Source organism: Echiichthys vipera, assembly GCF_963691815.1.
Source record: "Echiichthys vipera genome assembly, chromosome: 8".
NCBI lineage: Eukaryota > Metazoa > Chordata > Actinopteri > Perciformes > Trachinidae > Echiichthys > Echiichthys vipera.
The window spans coordinates 2,303,018-2,324,773 of record NC_139833.1 but is presented as its reverse complement, the minus strand read 5'-3'; the positions used below and the strand labels follow the sequence as shown (position 1 = coordinate 2,324,773).

Below are 21,756 nucleotides of genomic sequence, written 5' to 3'. Positions count from 1 at the left end.
ACGCACAGGACACCCGGACAGGAGAACCTGCTGTTTCCTCTGCTGCAGTTGAGTCACAGCCTCGCAAATGAACGACTTCTGCTTTTGGTTGAGAAAGTCATTTGCATCCTTGGCTGACCCCGAGTTTGAGCTGTCAGACCCTGCACACAGTGTTTGCTATGGAAATGTTCTAATCTCATAAAGTAATAACACAAACATACAGCAGGAGGGATGCATGGAAGCTTGGACTCTGGCTGGTTTGGCTTGTTGTCAGACAGCACAGCTCATACAGACGTCACAGTGACTGAATGAACTCTGCTGATGTGGTTTGGACACTTGACTTGTGCAACAGTCTTCAGCTGAACTCACACTTTCCCACGCTGTGAAAAGTCACACTTTCTAATTGTGACAGCGCTCAGTCGGACCTGTCGCCTGTGTGACCTGTCGCCTGTGTGACCTGTCGCCTGTGTGACCTGTCGCCTGTGTGACCTGTCGTCTGTGTGACCTGGCGTCTGTGTGACCTGTCGCCTGTGTGACCTGTCGCCTGTGTGACCTGTCGCCTGTGTGACCTGTCGCCTGTGTGACCTGTCGCCTGTGTGACCTGTCGCCTGTGTGACCTGTCGTCTGTGTGACCTGTCGCCTGTGTGACCTGTCGCCTGTGTGACCTGTCGCCTGTGTGACCTGTCGCCTGTGTGACCTGTCGTCTGTGTGACCTGTCGCCTGTGTGACCTGTCGTCTGTGTGACCTGTCGCCTGTGTGACCTGTCGCCTGTGTGACCTGTCGCCTGTGTGACCTGTCGTCTGTGTGACCTGTCGTCTGTGTGACCTGTCGCCTGTGTGACCTGTCGTCTGTGTGACCTGTCGTCTGTGTGACCTGTCGTCTGTGTGACCTGTCGCCTGTGTGACCTGTCGCCTGTGTGACCTGTCGTCTGTGTGACCTGTCGTCTGTGTGACCTGTCGCCTGTGTGACCTGTCGTCTGTGTGACCTGTCGCCTGTGTGACCTGTCGCCTGTGTGACCTGTCGCCTGTGTGACCTGTCGCCTGTGTGACCTGTCGTCTGTGTGACCTGTCGTCTGTGTGACCTGTCGCCTGTGTGACCTGTCGTCTGTGTGACCTGTCGCCTGTGTGACCTGTCGTCTGTGTGACCTGTCGCCTGTGTGACCTGTCGCCTGTGTGACCTGTCGCCTGTGTGACCTGTCGCCTGTGTGACCTGTCGCCTGTGTGACCTGTCGCCTGTGTGACCTGTCGTCTGTGTGACCTGTCGTCTGTGTGACCTGTCGTCTGTGTGACCTGTCGTCTGTGCTCAATAATCATCTTTATATGATTATCCTGTTCAATAACGCTTGTGTTATATGATTAATGTTGTATGATACATGTATTTGGCTTTGAGACACCGTGGATGGATGGATGGATGGATGGATGGATGGATGGATGGATGGATGGATGGATGGATGGATGGATGGATGGATGGATGGATGGATGGATGGATGGATGGATGGATGGATGGATGGATGGATGGATGGATGGATGGATGGATGGATGGATGGATGGATGGATGGATGGATGGATGGATGGATGATACATAGATGATGGATGGATGGATGATATATAGATGATAGATGGATGGATGGATGGATGGATGATATATAGATGATAGATGGATGGATGGATGGATGGATGATATATAGATGATAGATGGATGGATAGATGGATGGATGATATATAGATGATAGATGGATGGATAGATGGATGGATGGATGGATGATATATAGATGATAGATGGATGGATAAATAGATAGATGGCTGATAGGTAGATGGATGGATGATAGATGGATGGATGATAGATGGATGGATGGATGATAGATGGATGGATGATAGATGGATGGATGATAGATAGATGGATGGATGATATATAGATGACGGACGGACGGATGGACGGACGGACGGACGGACGGACGGATGGATGGATGATGGCAAATGGATGGATAGATGGACGGATGGATGGATGCTATATAGATGATAGATGGATGATGGATGATATATAGATGATGGATGGATGGATGGATGATAGATGGATGATGGATGGATGGATGGATGATAGATGGATGATGGATGGATGATAGATAGATAGATGATAAATGGATGGATGGATAATTTTGTTAAAATAAAACCTCTAAGCAACAAAAAGGAAAAAAAAAACATCTAAAATAATATTGTTCATGTTAAAAAGGCGTGAGAAGAAGTTCAGATAAAACCTTTTCTGGTCCTGGTTTAATTTTTTTAGACATTTTCAAAGAAAATAAGGATTGAATGCTCAGCGTCAGTGTCCACGCTTTTTAACTTTTAGAGCTTAGGTTAGAAATCTGGTAATTTTGGATGACGAGGCATTTTTAGATACTCATATCGAGGATCGGTTCGAGTGTGAAACGTCTGGGATGAGGATCAGCACCTCTAAATCTGAGGCTCTCGGCAGGAAACTGGTGGATTGTTACTCCAGGTAGGGAACGAGTCCTGACCCCAAGTGAAGGAGTTCAAGTACCTCAGGATCTGGTTCACGAGTGAGGGGACGATGGAGCGTAAGTTTGGCCGGAGAATCGGAGCAGCGGGGGCGGAGCTGCAGTCGTTCTACCGCACCGTTGTGATGAACAGGAGAGCTGAGGAAGACAAAGCTCTGGATCTACCCTCAGTCCTGGTTCCTACCCTCACCTGTGGTCATGAAAGCTGGGTCAGGACCCAAAGAACCAGGTCCAGGTCCAAGCGTGTGAAATGTGTTTCCTCAGGAGGGGGTCTGGAGTCTCCCTTAGAGAGAGGGGGAGAAGTTCAGCATCCGTGAGGAACTCGGAGTAGAGCCGCTGCTCCTTTGTGTTGAAAGGAGCCAGTTGAGGTGGTTCAGGATCATCTGGTAAGGATGAACCCTGGGCGCCTCCCTAGGGAGGTGTTCCAGGCACGTCCAGCTGGGAGGAGGCCTCGGGGAAGACCCAGGACCAGGTGGAGAGATTAGATCTCCACACTGGCCTGGGAACGCCTCAGGATCCCCCAGTTAGAGCTGGTTAATGTGGCCCGGGAAAGGGAAGTTTGGGGTCTCCTGCTGGAGCTGCTGCCCCTGAGACCCGACCCCAGATAAGAGGCTGAAGATGAGATGATTTCACTAGTAGTAACTGGGGTAAGTCTGAACACAAAGTGTCTAAAGAAGTCCAGATCTAAACCCGATAGAGAATCTCTGGATAATCCTTTGCACCAAAGTCTGATCTCCAGTGTGAACTTCTCTTTGGTTCCAGATGTTATTGTTAAAGTCACTTCATGCATCAGCGTGCTTTCAAAGAGGAAGTCACTTTTGTAAAAGCAGCTTCCGGGCCTCAGTACTCTACACCGTCTCCTTTCTCTCTTTTATACTTGAAATATGAAATTCTTCAGTTTGGAAAGTAAAATGGAAAGTATGAATGTCTCCATAGTTTAAGATACGATCTATTCACTATAGTAGCTTTTCACAGTACGGCTTATACATACTTTTGGTTTGACTGTCATGGGTTTTGGAAATCTCTTGGTGCTCCCACTTCCAGAGTCAGACGGTGACTGGCCTACGAGCTCCTGGGCCGCTGTGTGAAGGGACTCAACATTTCAACTACACAGAGACAGAAAACAACCACTAAGACACACATAACTACTACAAAGAGACGCAAAACTACTACAAAGAGACACAAAACTAATACAAAGAGATGCAAAACTACTACAAAGAGACACAAAATTACTACAAAGAGATGCAAAACTACTACAAAGAGATGCAAAACGACCACAAAGAGACGCAAAACTACTACAAAGAGATGCAAAACGACCACAAAGAGACACAAAACGAATACAAAGACTCAAACCTACCACACAGACCCAAAATTACTACAAAGAGATGCAAATCTACTACAAAGAGACAAAAACTAAAACAAAGAGACGCAAAACTACTACAAAGAGACGCAAAACGAATACAAAGACTCAAACCTACCACAAAGACCCAAAATGACTACAAAGAGATGCAAATCTACTACAAAGAGACAAAAACTAAAACAAAGAGATGCAAAACTACTACAAAGAGACGCAAAACTACTACAGAGAGATGCAAAACGACCACAAGGAGACTCAAACTTACTATAAAGACCCAAAATTACTACAAAGAGACACAAAACTACTACAAAGAGACGCAAAACTACTACAGAGATGTCAAAACCACAGACAAATGACAAGAATTTACGAAAATTATGCCAAAAAGATACAAAATAACCACAAAAAGACACAAAATGGCCACAAAAAGACACAAAACTACTATAAACAGACCAGAAACGAGTACAAACAGACAAGACGACCACGTCAGGGCCTAAAATGACAATAAAGGGTCAGTGTGTGTGCTGCTCCTCTGTAGAAGGGGGCTGTGGGGCCTTCTACCTCTCTCTGTCCGTTGTTAGAAAGGTGCATTTCTTTCAGTTTTGCATGAGTAAATAAAACAGGCAGAACTTGATGACAGCTTTCATGGTTGCTGTTCTGTGCACGGCCTCGTTATCAGAGCTATAGAGGAACTTCATACAGTACTTCAACTGTTGCAATACATGCAAAACAAACAACAACAAAGTATAAAGACCAACAGTGTCACAGCCCACGTGTTGCTTTTATTACACAGTTCCTCTGATGTGGACGGTTAGCGTGTCGGCTCCATCCTGGGACGCACTGTGAACTCAGTGCAGGTGGTGGGAGAGAGCAGGATGATGGACAAGCTGTCATGGCTGCTGGTGCAGGAGTCCCACCCCCTGCAGGTCACTCTCAAAGCACTGGGCACCTCCTTCAGTAACAGACTGATGCACCCTAAGTGTGCGAAGGAGAGGTATCGCAGGTCCTTCAGCAACAGACTGATGCACCCTAAGTGTGCGAAGGAGAGGTACCGCAGGTCCTTCAGCAACAGACTGATGCACCCTAAGTGTGTGAAGGAGAGGTACCGCAGCTCCGTCAGTAACAGACTGATGCACCCTAAGTGTGTGAAGGAGAGGTACCGCAGGTCCTACAGCAACAGACTGATGCAGCCTAAGTGTGTGAAGGAGAGGTACCGCAGCTCCTTCAGCAACAGACTGATGCACCCTAAGTGTGTGAAGGAGAGGTACCGCAGCTCCTTCAGCAACAGACTGATGCACCCTAAGTGTGCGAAGGAGAGGTACCGCAGGTCCTTCAGCAGCAGACTGATGCACCCTAAGTGTGTGAAGGAGAGGTACCGCAGGTCCTTCCTTCCTGCTGCTGTCAGACTTTACAATCAGCACTGCTCCAAATAGACTATTGACCTCATCCTGTACCCTGCACTGTGCAACACGCCTGTACCATGGTCACTTCTGTTTTTGCACTATTTCCCCTTCTGCGGGACATTAAAGGTTTCCTGATTGTGATTCTGATAATCTGGGGTGATGGCCGGCTCCTGCAGTGTTCAGAGATGCCCACTAGATGGAGATGAGGTCAAGCAAGCACTGTCCCTGTCGTCCCACGTCCCACATTTACAGAAATAAGACTCTTAATATGAAGACTGGATTTCAGTGCAGGTGTAGATAAGTGTGTGTCCAGTCTGCAGACGTGTTTGTTGTTAAGGTCATGGTTCACACTTTGCATTATTTGGTTGAGGTGAGCTCATGAGCTTGAGGTGAGCTCATGAACCAGGATCTTTATTCATCGGTCTCTTCTGAGCACGTCAGGAAGCTACGGGACAATGTTTGCTTCCCTTTAAAACACATTACGTGTATGGTTATGTGTATGGGTATGTATGCGACTGTGACTCAGTGGAAGAGTGGGTCGTCCTCCATTCAAGAGATCGGCGGTTTTGATCCCCCCTCCCCCGGTCCACATGTCGAAGTGTCCTTGGGCAAGACACTAAACCCCGAATTGCTCCCCGTTCTGCACATGGGTGTGTAAATGTGGTGTGAATGGTTAGATCAGATGGTCTGTAGATGTCCACTGCCATCAGTGTGCATGTGACAAACACTGTGAAAGCACCTTGAGCCGTCAGAAGACCAGAAAGGCGCTTTATGAGTCCATTTACCATTATAATGAGTTGTTTTTGTTACATTTGATTGGAGATCCTGATCATTTGTCATTAAATTTGACCCATATTCATAAAATCCTTTTATATTTCTGCCCCCAGACGCTCATTTCAGTGAGAGGATGTCAGACACTGGTTTGTTTTCTTAGTTAGAGGTTAAGTTTCGCTCGTGCACACTTTCATTTCCAGCAGGTCGGATCACTGTAACGTTCTGTTTCCTTTCTCAGGCAACTTCAGCTTTTTAACTACATCCTGAGGTGATTCGGTTCAACAGGGAGCGTAAAACAAAACACTGTTTTTCAGATTTTTAATCTCATAAATCTGCAGCTTTTTCCGCAGATTTGTTACTTTGAATTTCATGAATTTGAAACTTTTTCTCTAAATGTTACCATCGTAGATTCACAGTCCGAACAGACGAAGAAGATAAAAATCATGCACTCTCTCTCATCTCATCTCATCTTCAGCCTCTTATCCGGGGTCGGGTCTCGGGGGCAGCAGCTCCAGCAGGGGACCCCAAACTTCCCTTTCCCGGGCCACATTAACCAGCTCTAACTGGGGGATCCTGAGGCGTTCCCAGGCCAGTGTGGAGATCTAATCTCTCCACCTGGTCCTGGGTCTTCCCCGAGGCCTCCTCCCAGCTGGACGTGCCTGGAACACCTCCCTAGGGAGGCGCCCAGGGTTCATCCTTACCAGATGATCCTGAACCACCTCAACTGGCTCCTTTCAACACAAAGGAGCAGCGTCTCTACTCCGAGTTCCTCACGGATGCTGAACTTCTCCCCCTCTCTCTAAGGGAGACTCCAGACCCCCTCCTGAGGAAACACATTTCACACGCTTGTACCTGGACCTGGTTCTTTGGGTCCTGACCCAGCTTTCATGACCACAGGTGAGGGTAGGAACCAGGACTGAGGGTAGATCCAGAGCTTTGTCTTCCTCAGCTCTCTGTTCGTCACAATGGTGCGGTAGAGCGACTGCAGCTCCGCCCCCGCTGCTCTGATTCTCCGGCCAAACTCAGGCTCCATCGTCCCCTCACTTGTGAACAAGATCCAGAGGTCCTTGAACTCCTTCACTTGGGGTAATAGAGTTTAAGTTCCTGCTGTTTCTCTTTAAATCTCTGGTTTAAGATTGAAATATGTCTCTGACTGTCTTTTACCGAACCAAAACTCCTTAGTTTGCTTTTTAAAAACACATTTTTAGATGGATTTAGAAACGCTCTAATATGAAACCTTCCCATAGTAAATGTCTCAAAATGACCATGTTACATATTTAGCTGTGCGCTCACGTCCTGAATGTTCCCAACAAAGTTTAAACCGCAGAAAAGTGTCGTTTTAATCAAGGTAGCTCATTTGGTTGCAGGTTAAAGTCCATTTGTGCGTTCAACAGTGGTGTCTTTGTCCGTCAGAAGCCTCATAAATGAACTTTCTATCCACTTTTAAGTCACATTTTTACTTTACATGGGATGACGGAGTAAACATTAGCCTGCAGCTCCTCCAGGACGTCCTGTGTCCACCAAGGAAACACTGACTTTTAACGTGAAGCTGCTTTAATCAAGGTTTTGACTTGATTTAATCACCTGGTTCATTGATTTTGCAAAGGAGGAGACCTGCAGTAAAAACAACAACAACCTCCTCCTTGCTGACTGCAATGCAACTCCGATGATGCTGCTTCACACAAACTACTTATTGATGGTTTAATCCGGGACATTTTTGGGGATTGTGGCGGTAGAAACAGAGAGAATTAGAGGAGACGAGCTTTAGGTTCTCTGTGTCTGTGTAATTTCTAGTTATCCATTGTCAGGGTTTTGTTCCTCCAGTGGTGAAAGAGTTAACCGTGGAAATGACATCATTGTCTCTGGCTGCCCTTTCCCATCTCCTTCAGCCCCCCCCATCTCTCCTTCACCATTACTTCCTCTCCCTCTTCCTCCGACCTCGGCTCCTCATCCCCTCCCTCTCCAGCCTTCAGTCTCCTCCCTCTCCATCCCTCCTCCCCTCCTGTCCATGTGTCCGGCCCCTTCAGTATGAAAGGGAAGCCTCTTGCTGGCACAGTCACACTACCAGAGCCTCACGGGAGCCTCACACACACACACACACACTCACTGACTGACTCAGGCCTGGACACGGAGTTACAGTCGGCTGCCAAACCATAATCAGTGCACCTCTGAGAGAGGCCTCCGTTTGACAGATCTCTCTGCTTCCTCACACTGACATGGCGCTCTACAGGGGGCCTAAAACCTTCCACCACAGCCACCTGGGCGAGGAGAAGCACCAGATGCTGAACCTGAACCGACGCCTCGAGACCTATCTGAGCCGGGTCAAACTCCTGGAGGAGGAGAATGCGACGCTTGCAGAAGAGATCCAAGCCCTGAGGCGAAGCAATCACGGAGGCTCGACGCGAAGGAAGGGCCTGGAGGAAGAGCTGCGGCAGGTGAGACTGGAGGTGGACGCAGCCTGGAGGGACAGGGTCTACACAGAGCATGAGGTTGACAGGGTGGCCGAGGAGCTCCGAGACCTGGACCTGCAAAGGCAGAGGGAGGCTCAGGCCCACGTGGAGGCCAAGAAGAAGCTGGAGCAAAGCAGGAAGGAGCTGGATGAGGAGCACAGGGCTCAGATGTGGCTGAGGGAGAAGGTCGCTCAGCTGGAGTATGAGATGAGGCACCTCATTCAGACCCATCAGGAAGATGTGGCCCACATGGAGGCCACCTTGACCCATTCTAGAGCCGCAATGCCACCCACGTTGGCTCAAAGAGGCAAACAGGAACCAAACCTCCTACAGCTGGAGCAGGAGTACTCCGAGAGGGCCAACAGGGCCTGGCAGGAGGCTACAGAGGCCTATCAGGGGCAGTTAGACCGGCTAGAGGAGTCACTTAACCAAGCCAGGAGCCGTTTGACCGTAGTGGGTCAGGAGAAGAACGAGAGTCAGCTGAAGCTCCAAGCCCTGGAGAAGGAGATCGCCTCGGCTCAGGACGTCAGGCTGCACCTGGAGAAGACTGCAGCCCAGCAGGGACACAGATACCACGAGGAGGTCCAGCAGCTGCAGGTGAGAGCAGAACACCTACAGACCCTGTTTAATGGGCCTGTAAACTCTGGCTCTGGCCGTACACAAAGAATGCAACTAACAAGTATTTTCATTATTGATGACTTTATGTTTTTGGATAAACTGCGACCCCGCAAGGGACAAGCGGTTGAAGATGAATGTATAAATTGACAAAAATGACAAATGTCCATCACAACTGATCAGTCTTAGTTGGTAATTGTGTGTCAGTCGATCAGAGGTGTGCACTCAAGTCACCGTTTTGACAGAAAATAAAAGACTTGAGATCCAACTTGGACTTTGAAAGTTAAAGACTTGAGACACGATGACTCAAATAACTTTCTGTGTTCATTTTAATAGTAAAAATATTCAACGTTTACATTACAAACGCTTGTGTAACGTTACCCGGCGTCTGTGAGAGCTGATGGTAGCAAACGTTAACCGGTTACCAGCAAGATGTGAAGAGTGAAGACGTTTTGTTTGTTTGATTCCAATTCACTGATTAGTGATTATAATACAAATGAATTTCTAACAGTTTAGATGAACAGGGACTAATAGCTCTCTTTACAAAGACTGGATATGCAGACTGATCATTTTCCTATACATACAGGCCTACACACATCTATCAGTTGACCAATATATGGCACACTGTTATAGAGATGGCATTTCAAAATAAAAGCCCTGCCATTAAATGATTACTTTCTTTCTTCTTCTTCTTTTCTCTCAGAGAAGCTGTGAAAAGTAACTGCTGCAAATTGGGGAACTTGTGCTGTGTGAAAACTATCCTCACACGGTCATCGGCTGTTTCCTATGAAACATGAAATCTAAAGTCAGTCTGTTGCAGCTTCACACGGCACAAATAGACGCAGTCGAAAATAATGAAGTGACAAACCACAGGGGAATGTGACCAGCTGATAATCAACGTGGGCGCGACGCAATGACACATCCACTGTTTCACATCAATTACCCATGACTGGTCAAGTCTTAAAAGATCAGATAGCTTTCCTCTCACTCTAACGACCACATGATATAGATCTATATATATATATATTTATATTTGTATATCTGGTTTTCCTGGCAACATGGCAGATGTCCCACTGAAGAAGCGTTTGTGAGTTCTTGCCCCCGAAGGCTTTCCATCCTCAGTATGCTAATTAAATATTCTGATGGCATGAAGACATTTGGGTCTGAGAGCGACTGGGGGACGACATATTTATAGGCTGGGGCTGTGAGGATTAGTTCCGGGTCACAGTGAGGTCTGAGGGGTGAAGCACCCAAATTAAACCCTTTTCATGACAATGCTGCCTCCTCTCACTGTGGTCCTGGGGACTCGCACCAAGGTCGCATGAACCGACATTAAAACAAACCAGCGTGACGAGTTAAAGTGTTAACTTGTGCAAAAGTCACTTTCAAATCAGTTAAAACAAAGATTGTATTCTATAAACAAAACGTGACACACAATGGCACAAACAATGTTCATACTTCATTGTGAGAATGCTTTCCTACCTTCTTTTTTTTTTTAACCGCTTCCTTTTCCTGCTTCATTTCCTGTTTTGGCAGGAGCACTTGGACGGCCTGGAGGCAGAGAGAGAGGAGCTGGGCCAACAGATGGATCACATCCTCCTGGAGAACCGCGGCCTTCTGGAGCAGAAGATGTCTCTGGGCCTGGAGGTAGCAGCGTACAGGTACAATGACAGATCAAGGAAATGTGATTTCTAGATCACTGCTGCTGAATGCTTTTGTCACAAGACGATCAAAAGGTGAAGATGAAATATCTAATCATCCTCTGCAGGGTAAAGGTGGCAAATCACAGTCTTTTCCAAGATATCGGGCAGGTCCCTGAGCAAAGCAGTCGCCATCTCTGCCTCCTTGTACTTTTTTAAATGACACACATTGATCCATGTCACTGATCAATACTAAGAAAATCTGCACATGAGTCGATCCAGAATCTTATGCAGTCTGAGACAATCAATATCATCTGATGTCTCTGTATCGAGCGTGGACTGTAATATATGGATGTAGTCTCTGACGTCACCCACAGGTTTCTGAAGAGCCAAAATTAAGCTCAAAATGGCCGCCGCCGTCTTGGCAGCGCCCGACTCCGCCTGCTCCCAGCTAAACCAAATATGGGTGTGGTTGAGGCAGGCAGAGTGAAGCCTACAGTCGATGCTCAGCACCTGTGACGGCAGCCACCTGTCACTCAAAGCGTCCCGCACTTAATCATGCAGAACTTTAATCCGTACTTTATTTGGACGGGTGAGTTAAAATAATGATATGATACGAAAGTCGACCGTGAAAAGGCGACGGACTGCCAGACCAGAAGTGCACCGCGACACCAAAACTACCATAACGTGACCGGGTTTAGCCAAGCCCCCACCACAGCAACTTCCTGGTTGATCCAATAAGAAAGTGCCAAAAATTACAGTTCTCCGAGTGTCCACTAGGGGCATGTTTCATAACAGAGCAGTTTCTCATTGACCCCCATGTTAAACAGGCCGTTTACACAGCATAATTAAACCTGTTTAAGGCCTGGTACAAAAAAACATCCTAGGCTGTCTGTTTAAGTCATATCTCCATGACAACACTGAGGGGGGTGAATTGTTTTTTTACCAAGCAAGTTTAAGGTTAAAGTTTATGAATAATTAGGGGCGTGGCCTCTTGAGTGACAGCTTCAGCAGACACGTGTGGACAGGAAAACCAAGGAAAAACGGCGATTTCTTGTCGTCCCACGTTGCAACGGTAAACAGTCAGTTGTATCCATGGAGACTCCATGTGGAGGTGTGGACCACTCTAGACGTGACCATCTGACTGAGGCGGTTTCAAAAACCCCTGTGTTTGCGTGGACTAGACCTTAATAAGACAGTTTTTGGAGTTGTGGAGCATCCGGCTGAGCTATCACCACAACTATGTCACCTCTGATGTAGACGATTAATCTAACGCTCGGTAACAGCGTGGACAAACAATCTTCTGCTGGTGTGTGAGAGAAGCAGGCACATAAAGAGCCGTCCACAATGGGTGGAGCCGTCTGGACTAAAGGTCAACTCATTGAAACAGCATTCTCTGATGTCTTGGACGGAGCAACTTATCCATTATGCAGCTCTATAGTGGAGTCTTCTTTCTCCTTCTCCCCCTCCTCAAAATATTGACCCTCACCCACCAATTTATGAGCTATGGGAGTCTAGAGTAACAGCACAGGAGCTGGAGGGGGAGGAACAACTAGAGGACAAACTTCAATGTCATTCACTACCTGATTTATTGTTGTTATACCTTGATATGTATCTCATATGATAAGGAAATGCTGTCACAAACATGCCGTTAACTGCCAGACATGCAGCTAATTATATTATGTGTTGGAATGGAAACTGGTGTGGTCCACATGTGTGAATGCAGACAGTGGTGTTAGTGCCGCATGGGCTGCTCATAATATCTGCTGTGTGTCGGTGTGCATGTGTGTGCCGTCTATGTGTGTGTGTGTGAGGAATGATGGCAGAGGTTTGTGCACTGCAGATGGCTCCTCAATGGCAGGCTCTTCCCTTCATTACCATAACAACAGACCTCAGTCCGTTCCCGCTGCTCGAGAGCAACATGCTCTTCGCGCCCATCGCTCTGTGTGCCGCATCGTGCCTGCATTCAAATCCAAAATGCAGGCATCGCAATATTCACATGTTTGTTAGAGCTGCACAACTTTAGGGTGTAACCTGCTTATCTTGTTGTCTGTCTCTACAGAGCTTTGCTGGACAGCGAAAGCCCCAGGGGAGACATCTCTCTGTTCAATCAGCCAAGAAACATCACAGGTAATTAAAGTAAATATGAATACATCGGCACTGTGTCGGCGACTTCATGACTGCAGTGATTACAACCTCAATATGTCACATAAATCCTCCTTTTACTGCACACTCTCCTATGTAAGGGTATAATTTAAATCAGTCTAACTAAAAGCCCCTCAGAGTGGGGGACATGTTTCATCCCGTTTGTAATCATATTAGTCTAACTGGGTGGGTGGGTGGGTGGGCTTGGCCAAGGGAGCTGAGGTAGGCACTTTGGGTCTTGTAATGCAAGTCCCCTCAGAGAGTCCCCAAAGGTTATTGAGCCATATGGCTTTGCTTTCCAGTAACTTAGACAACGGTGAAAGGAAGTGACGATCAATATCTCCCCATTAGTGTCCAAGCTCCACTGAGAACATACATTTGAATAATGCTTTGGGGAGGCAGGTTCTCCACAGCATCACTGCCACGTTAAGAGTACTCAGGATGATTTAAAATACTAGTCAAAGCTGTGCGGAGATCAAAGATCTTATGATATTGGACATAGAAATTGGTTTAAAATCAAGAGATGTTGGTGCAAGTCACTACAGTAGTTCATTATGTATTCATGAACTCTGCTCTTGCTCTCCACAGATGCAGTTTTCAGTCCTCAGGGGGTTAAAAAGAATTACCAGACCCAGATGTCCGTTAGCCACAAGACCACTTCCCTCTCATCTGTCGGTGGGATAACAGTAAGAAGGCCAACAGCGGTTACTGCAACGCCATTCTGGAGTAGAGCGCCTGTAACCCGCACTGAAACTCCAAAGATATCCACAAAACCTGCATATGAAGACACGACAACGTCAACATGGGAAACCCCTTATCCCAGGATACTGCAGGACGGAGCCGTTGAAAATTTCAGACCACAGGAGGTTCATGAGAAAGTCACCTACGCTGAGCCTCTATCACCTCCCAATGAGCAGGAAGCTGAAACAATATCAGGGGACAACAAAGGTGAAGAGGACTGGAACATTGTTGGTTTGGACCGACCACTAACTGAGTCAGTTGTGAGTTATCAGGTTGAGTCAGGTCTCAGCACTGAGCCACCCTTCAATGATGAAGTGGATCAGTTTAGTAGACCCAACCTTACGCCATACCATGTCCGGATGACAGAGGAATCATGTGGTTTCTCAGATGAGTCTGATAAGGATGTGCCTTTTGAAATACCTGCAGAAAAAGAAGATATACAAGAGGTGCATGCTCCAATTGATGCACGAGGAGAGAAAGAGCGGAGAGGCAAAGAAGCAGAGCATTTGCAAGAGGAAATGTCCGACTCTGAAACTGAGGCGGTAATTGAACCAAACTTTGATTCCAGGACGAGCAGTTTAGTGTCTGAATGTGAGCCTGAGGGAAGCTTGTTCAGCCCAGAGGAAAACATCTTGAAGGAAGATGCAGCTGAGATAGGCTGCGCTATAACAGAAACGAATGAGACAGATGTTGAAGATAAGTTGTACCCGGATGGAGAAGAGATGGATACATGGGATAGTGTAATAGAAAGAAAGGTTGATCTGAAGAGCGATGATGGCCTAAAAAGGGACGACGAAAAAGGACAACATGCTGAACCAGAGGAAGACATATCAGCACGAGAACAAGAGCATGACAAGAAAGAAATTAAGCCGGATCTTTCCACAGATGTACAGCAATATGACAACAAAGGATCCTCTTCAACAATGGACAACGAAGAAGACGACGAAGAGGACTCCTCTCAAAATGTCTCTGTGTCATGGAGGACCGAGGTGGAGAGCGACAGCTACGCTCAGGATAACACTCTTGCCGACACTCGTCCTCTGATTCGATACAAGAGCGACGAGACCGACGCCAACACTCAGGCGTCACACGTGGATGAGAGCGAGTCCAGTGAAGGTGAGCAGGAAAAGAAGGTTGAAGAGACGGAAATGTGGAGCGAAGACAAGTCAAAAAGGTTTGGAACTATGGAAGCTCTTTGCGAAGAAGTCGAAGGGGAAGCATTGGATGAGGATTATAATCTGAGATATACTCACATTGAGGACAGGGATGATGGTATGACTGTGAGTGAGAATGCTACGTTGGTGAATGCAGAAGAAACGAGTGGAAAAGTCAGTGAGGGACATTCGGAGGAAGACATTGAAGAACTCACAAAACCCATGATACCCACTAATGTGTACTATGATGAGGAGTTGGAGACAGACAGGCTTGTGGAACAGGAATTAGAAAACCTTGCCACAGATAGCTACAGTGCTCACTTTGCACAGCAGCAGGTCAGTGAGAGCGAGGACTTACTACGTCTGCAGCGCAAGACTCTCGAGGAAATGACAGAGGAAGAAGATACTGGAATATCTTCCTGTGCAGAGCATGAAGCCAGCGTAACCGGCCAACTTGCATCTACCAACAAGAACCTATATTTCAGTGAGTCATCAGTGGTAATGCCTCTGGCGGACGAGGAGGTCCAGCATGAAGATCAAGAGGCGATAGATGCTCCAGATAAAAGAGAGGAAGAGGATGAACACAATGTGTCCATGGTTACACATGCTGATGCTACAGAAGATCAGTCTGGCCTCGCTGACTTCATCAACAAGCTTGATCAAGAAATGGACAACTTGGAGGACCCAAAGTCTGTGTTGCAGGAAACAGCAGATGAGGAATACCTGCAAGAGGTGGCTGCCCCTACAGAGGAGAAAGAGGTTGCACCCGAATCATCCAATGCATCTCAAGAACATCTACTTGAGCATGTTGCAGACCTTCAGGCATTGCCAGAACCAGGTGAATGGGAAGTCCTAGAGAACCCAAGTGAGGATCAGAATGAAGAAAGCGATAATGTGCCTGAATCAGCTGAAGGTGGTGACGGAGGCTCCCGTGAGGGAGTTGTGACATGTAAAGAGGACTCCCTCGAGATCTCCCCCGACACTGTACCTGATGAAAAAGTCATCTTCGCGGTGAAGAACTCAACAGAACTATTGAAAACAAACGGCAAAGACAACACCCTCCACGATTTCTTCAGCTCCGGCTTAAAGAATGACTTCTGGGTGTCCTCCTTGGAGACCGGTGCCACCTATCAACCAGACGATGCCTGTAACGAAGCGGCAGAGCAAACCAATCAGAATCTAGGGTTTGCTGACAATTTGGTTTGGGGGAATTTGGAAAACGTGGATAACTGGAACTCCAGGGTGGACATTGACTCATCTAAGGCCCCGGCCGTTAAGAAGGAACAGGAGCAGATGCATTCGGAGGCGAAGCAGGTGTTGTGCAGAAATGTTGAGGGAGAATTGGTGCATTCGGACGAGTCTGACATCGAAGGGGGTTCCTGGTCATCTGGGGAGGAAGGGGTATAGTAAGTAGTGCGTTAAAGCAGTTTTAGATCTAACCAATGCTAGTCAGAGGAAAAGTTTGCTTGCTGTTTACTACATTTACTATGAAAACCAAAGTTGTGCCTTGGTGCACACCTCAGTGACACTAACCACCAATGTGCCAAGTCTATCTCTTGATACCGAGCACTTGCCTCGTTTCTAACCATTTTGTCTTCTATCGTAATCCTTTAAACTCTTCAGTCTTTCAGTGTGCATGCTTTTGAAGAAGGTTTCTGCATGAGTTAACAGCATGAAGACAGAACAAAGAGTGTCATTGGAAAGTCAAAGTGTTTATTGATTGCTACCTAATCTGATTTTGCAGACTGATGGAAATCAATGACAAAGGAAGGGTAGGGTTCTCTGTAGAGCTGCTATTTCACAGTGTATCAAACAGACGGCCATTTTGTTTCTGCTGGTAAATTATTTCATTTCACTGGACAACTAATGACTCATCTTTGCATGTTTTACAAGGTTTTCTGCTGCGGTACATTTACAGTCCCAAATAAACATTAGATTCATGATACGCGCCGAGTCTCTGGTTTACTCGCACAGTGCACCTCACACATGGACATTATCATTATTCCAACTGTTGTATTCAAACGATTGAAGACGGTTTGTCTTCTGGAAAGCTGAAACTCACTTAGGCTGATCACTAATGAACAGTTTATCTTTCCTCTGAATTGGTTTTAGCTTTTCTTTGGGAAATAAAACATGTTGGCAACTCAGTATAATACCAAGAGCTTTAATGCCAAAGATAACACTTTTATGGGTCCATCCTTTCCTAATCATTTCCAGTGTGTCTGCCTCAGTGTTCTTGCCCAGACACTGTAAAATCATACTAATTGTATGGAAAATAGAGATGATGTTCAATTAGTACGCTTTCATTTATTGCTAGCACCACCAAGAGAATTCTGAAGGCAATCATATCAATCATCCGTTTGCACCCCAGCTATAACTACTGATGATTTTCTGATGACAGAGAGACAGAATTATAAACCCACTGATCTACAGAGTTCCCATTTCAATCTAATAATTGTGTCATAGATATTCCCAAAGTTTAGAGTTTTAGTCCCAGCCTGGTCCTGGTCCAGTCTCAGCCTGGTCCTGGTCCTGGTCCAGTCTCAGCCTGGTCCTGGTCCTGGTCCTGGTCCTGGTCCTGGTCCTGGTCCTGGTCCTGGTCCTGGTCCTGGTCCTGGTCCTGGTCCTGGTCCTGGTCAGATGCGTACATGAACTGATGAAGCCTCTTGGATGAGAGGTGAAACGTCTTCCTAGACAAAGAACCAAGTCCAGTTGCTTTTGACTAAAATTGCTTCGAGGAGAACGACGACCTGGACACATCAGAACATTCACAGGCTCATTCACAGTAAACCTCTTTATTTATAATTATAATTAAGCCTTTTTTTGAAGCTTAATTAAAGGGTCTATATGTGTTTTCTACGCATTTCCCCAAACCTCAACACAGTGTGACAAATACCACAGGGAGGCTTTTGTCAGTACGGTGTTGATGTTCTATGAGTGTTATTGTAAATGGAGTTGGTCAGTGATGATGGATGAAACCAAAACTCTAAACTTTCTCTTTAAGAGTAAAAATAAATCCTCAAGACAACCTCGGTTTCTTTTGTGTGCTCGGAGCGGGCAACATCCCAGCTCCACCACCTCAAAACAGGCGCGCTAACAAAGCAGCACTGAAGCCCACAGCCGTCCCATGAGACGGCCGAGGAGAAAATGCAAAAGAGGGAACAATGTGTGACCTCATCTCCTCTCTCCGAACCCCCCCCCCCCCCCGCCCCTGTCATTCATTAGTCCGTTTTCCAAACAATGAGGACTATTTCAGAGGGTGCTCGCCTCCTCGTTGCCCAAATCTGAGGGATTCATTCAGAGAGGAAGGAAACCACGGCCGGTTGTATTCACTGAGAGAAGGCCGCGGTGGTGAAGCGGCATTACGGCAGCTGTCTGGCATGCAGCTCTCAATAGATCTGTCCGCTGTTCAATCCCCAACTGTGAGGGGAAGAACTCTCCTGAGAGGAGAACAGGAACAAATAAGACAAAAACATCTAATATTATGTTTTCTACTAAGCTTTCTGCTAGAGGTAATACAATTATTGTTGTTTCAGTTATTAATAGCCTTCATATTAAAGGGTAATTCCAGCGTAAATGCATTCAAGGGTCTTTTTCGGGATAAATACACATCAAATACGCCATCGAGACATCAACATTAACAGAGAAATTCCGGATAGTCGCTAATAGCCAGACGCGGCTAACACTGACTAGCTCGGGCTGTGCGCTGAAGGCATTCAAAGGTCTTTTTTAACCACTAATGCTGCTGAAAATAACAGCAAACTCTGCAGCAGCATGAGAAGAGTCCCTACACAGGAAACAAAGCAGCAACAGCGTAGTTAGTGAACCCAGAGTTTGCTTAAAAACTGTTTTACAATGCTACGAGCCTTAGCAGAAGGCTCTGTTCACATTGAGAAGCAGCCCAACAGCTCACTGTTTCCTGGCCTTAAATAGATCAGTCGTATCTTGTAGGATCTCATGCAAACCTGTGGATGAGACTATGTTGCGTTACATGGTAAAAAGATGGTAAATGGACTTATATAGCTCCGTTCTAGTCTTCTTACTACTCAAGGCGCTTTCACACTACTTGTCGCATTCACACAGACGGCGGTGGACATCTACAGACCATCTAATCTAACCATTCACACCACATTCACACACCCATGTGCAGCACAGGGAGCAATTCAGGGTTCAGTGTCTTGCCCAAGGACACTTCGACATGTGGACCAGGGGGAGGTGGGGCTCAAACTGCCAATCTCTCAAATGGAGGACGACCCACTCTGCTACTGAGCCACAGTTGCCCCTTCAGTAGTGTTAGTTGTGTTTAACCAGCCCTCTTGAAGGGCTTCAGACTTATTATTCAGTGGTACCAAATCAGTTTTGCTATTTTCTCATAGCTTATAACAAACGCCTTCATGCCTCTTCTGTTATAACGGGGATCTGACACCTGCTCCTCGGTCCGGCTCTGCAGCTCCTCCGTCATTTACACCATCAGTGACATCAGGAGATAAATCAGTGGAGACGGATGAAGGCAGGCAGATGGCCATCAGAGCACACACACGTGTACACGCACACACACTTCCATAAAGAGCTGAAAGAGGTTTACTCTGCTAATGGACTCGTACACACACACCTCCCCCTCCCTCCCCATGGTAATTTAGTGGCCACTGGTCATGGCTGGACCAGTCAACTGTTTTGTGTGTCTTAGGGTGCACTCCCACTGTCCATCCGTACCGTGCCCAAGCACGTTTTATGGCTAAAGTCTGGTTCCTTTGAACAGTGTGAGTGCAACCGTACCGCGTCTAGGCGCAGCACACTTGCCGTCCACGGCCCGTTTGGGAGAGGTGGGCTTTAGTAAAGCATGTTTGCACGTGTACGAGCACGAGCGTGCACACGTGTACAAGCACGAGGCCTACGGCGGTTCTGAGGTCATTTCCTGTGCGCCTGTTGGGACGTAGAAAAAAGAAGGAGGGACCATGCACGGACATTTAAAACAATGGCGGTGAAAGGTTCACGTTGGTGTGATGCGGAGGTGGAGTGTTTACTGCAGATTTGGTCGATGAAAAGATTCAAAAACAGTCGACAAGACGCACAAATACTCCGAGGTCTACGGAAAGATCTGGAAACAAAGCCACGCATCGCCATGACGTCATCAATGCGTGTGACGTGTTACGGCGTGATGACGTATAGGCAGCAAGAAGCATTCTCCGAGGCCCAGGTAGTGTGAGTACAAACGGGCCTGGAGGGGGGGGACAAGGACCCTACAGCACGGGGCACGGGACGGAGGCACAGTGGGAGGGCGCCCTTACAGTCTGTATATCACACCAGAACACGGCTGCAGGACTAAACGAAGCGCAGCCCTGTTCAGATATTCCTACATGTGTTCAGAACTGGTTGTAATTGTTCCGACTGCAGATAAGTCACATCAAACGCAACAATACTTCACAAGCAGCGTTGCCAAGTTTCATGGTAACCAGGGAGCTTGTTAGTGAAAACTTGGCGCGCTGTAAACGCGGGTTGTTGACGGGTGCTTTGACCCTCAGTAACAGCGTTTTTTACTGCGCCACGCTGCCAAAGAATAAAATTATTCATGTAGCACTCAAAAACATACAGCGCACCTCCAGGAGGATGCCATGGTAACCACTAATCTGTGCCAGTGGTCTTCAAATCTGAGCTCTGTGACAGATTAACTACACAGACTCTTAAGTTTAGACGACTAAAGGAGACGGTTAAGTTTAGACGACTAAAGGAGACGGTTAAGTTTAGACGACTAAAGGAGACGGTTAAGTTTAGATGACTAAAGGAGACGGTTAAGTTTAGACGACTAAAGGAGACGGTTAAGTTTAGACTAAAGGAGACGGTTAAGTTTAGACGACTAAAGGAGACGGTTAAGTTTAGACTAAAGGAGACGGTTAAGTTTAGACGACTAAAGGAGACAGTTAAGTTTAGACGACTAAAGGAGACGGTTAAGTTTAGACGACTAAAGGAGACAGTTAAGTTTAGACGACTAAAGGAGACGGTTAAGTTTAGACGACTAAAGGAGACGGTTAAGTTTAGACTAAAGGAGACGGTTAAGTTTAGACGACTAAAGGAGACGGTTAAGTTTAGACAACAAAGGGCGACGGTTAAGTTTAGGCGACAAAAGGAGACGGTTAAGTTTAGACGACAAAAGGAGACTGTTAAGTTTAGACGACTAAAGGAGACGGTTAAGTTTAGACGACGAAAGGAGACGGTTAAGTTTAGACGACTAAAGGAGACCGTTAAGTTTAGATGACAAAAGGAGACGGTTAAGTTTAGACGACTAAAGGAGACCGTTAAGTTTAGACGACAAAAGGAGACGGTTAAGTTTAGACGACTAAAGGAGACAGTTAAGTTTAGACGACTAAAGGAGACGGTTAAGTTTAGACGACTAAAGGAGACGGTTAAGTTTAGACTAAAGGAGACGGTTAAGTTTAGACGACTAAAGGAGACGGTTAAGTTTAGACAACAAAGGGCGACGGTTAAGTTTAGACGACTAAAGGAGACGGTTAAGTTTAGACGACTAAAGGAGACGGTTAAGTTTAGACGACTAAAGGAGACGGTTAAGTTGAGACGACTAAAGGAGACGGTTAAGTTTAGACGACTAAAGGAGACGGTTAAGTTTAGACGACTAAAGGAGACGGTTAAGTTTAGACACTAAAGGAGACGGTTAAGTTTAGACACTAAAGGAGACGGTTAAGTTTGGACGACAAAAGACAGTTTTTCCTGATGATGATGATGATGATGATGATGATGATGATGAGGATGATGATGATGATGATGATGATGATGATGATGATGATGATGATGATGATGATGATGATGATGGTTCGTGCATCATTATGAATGTTTCCCTTTTTAGAATCAGAACCTTTATGTGTCACACTCAGACCAAACGCACACAGATGTTCAATGACTTTACCAGTGAAGGTGCAGAAATAGGCTCACTTACAGGTGCAGGGAGGTACACAGGCAGGTCCAGGTCCAGG

The 21,756-nt window shown here is 46.6% G+C and overlaps 1 protein-coding gene across 1 annotated transcript; it reads left to right on the top strand.

The window, feature by feature from the left end:
• Window positions 1-8,241: 8,241 nt before the first annotated feature.
• Window positions 8,242-16,177, top strand: nes (nestin; the record flags this gene model as incomplete). The annotated part of the gene is made up of 4 exons (XM_083917742.1): window positions 8,242-9,072; window positions 10,627-10,751; window positions 12,793-12,860; window positions 13,464-16,177. 4 exons carry the CDS (start codon window positions 8,242-8,244, stop codon window positions 16,175-16,177), a joined length of 3,738 nt encoding a protein of 1,245 aa, XP_083773868.1.
• Window positions 16,178-21,756: the final 5,579 nt, after the last annotated feature.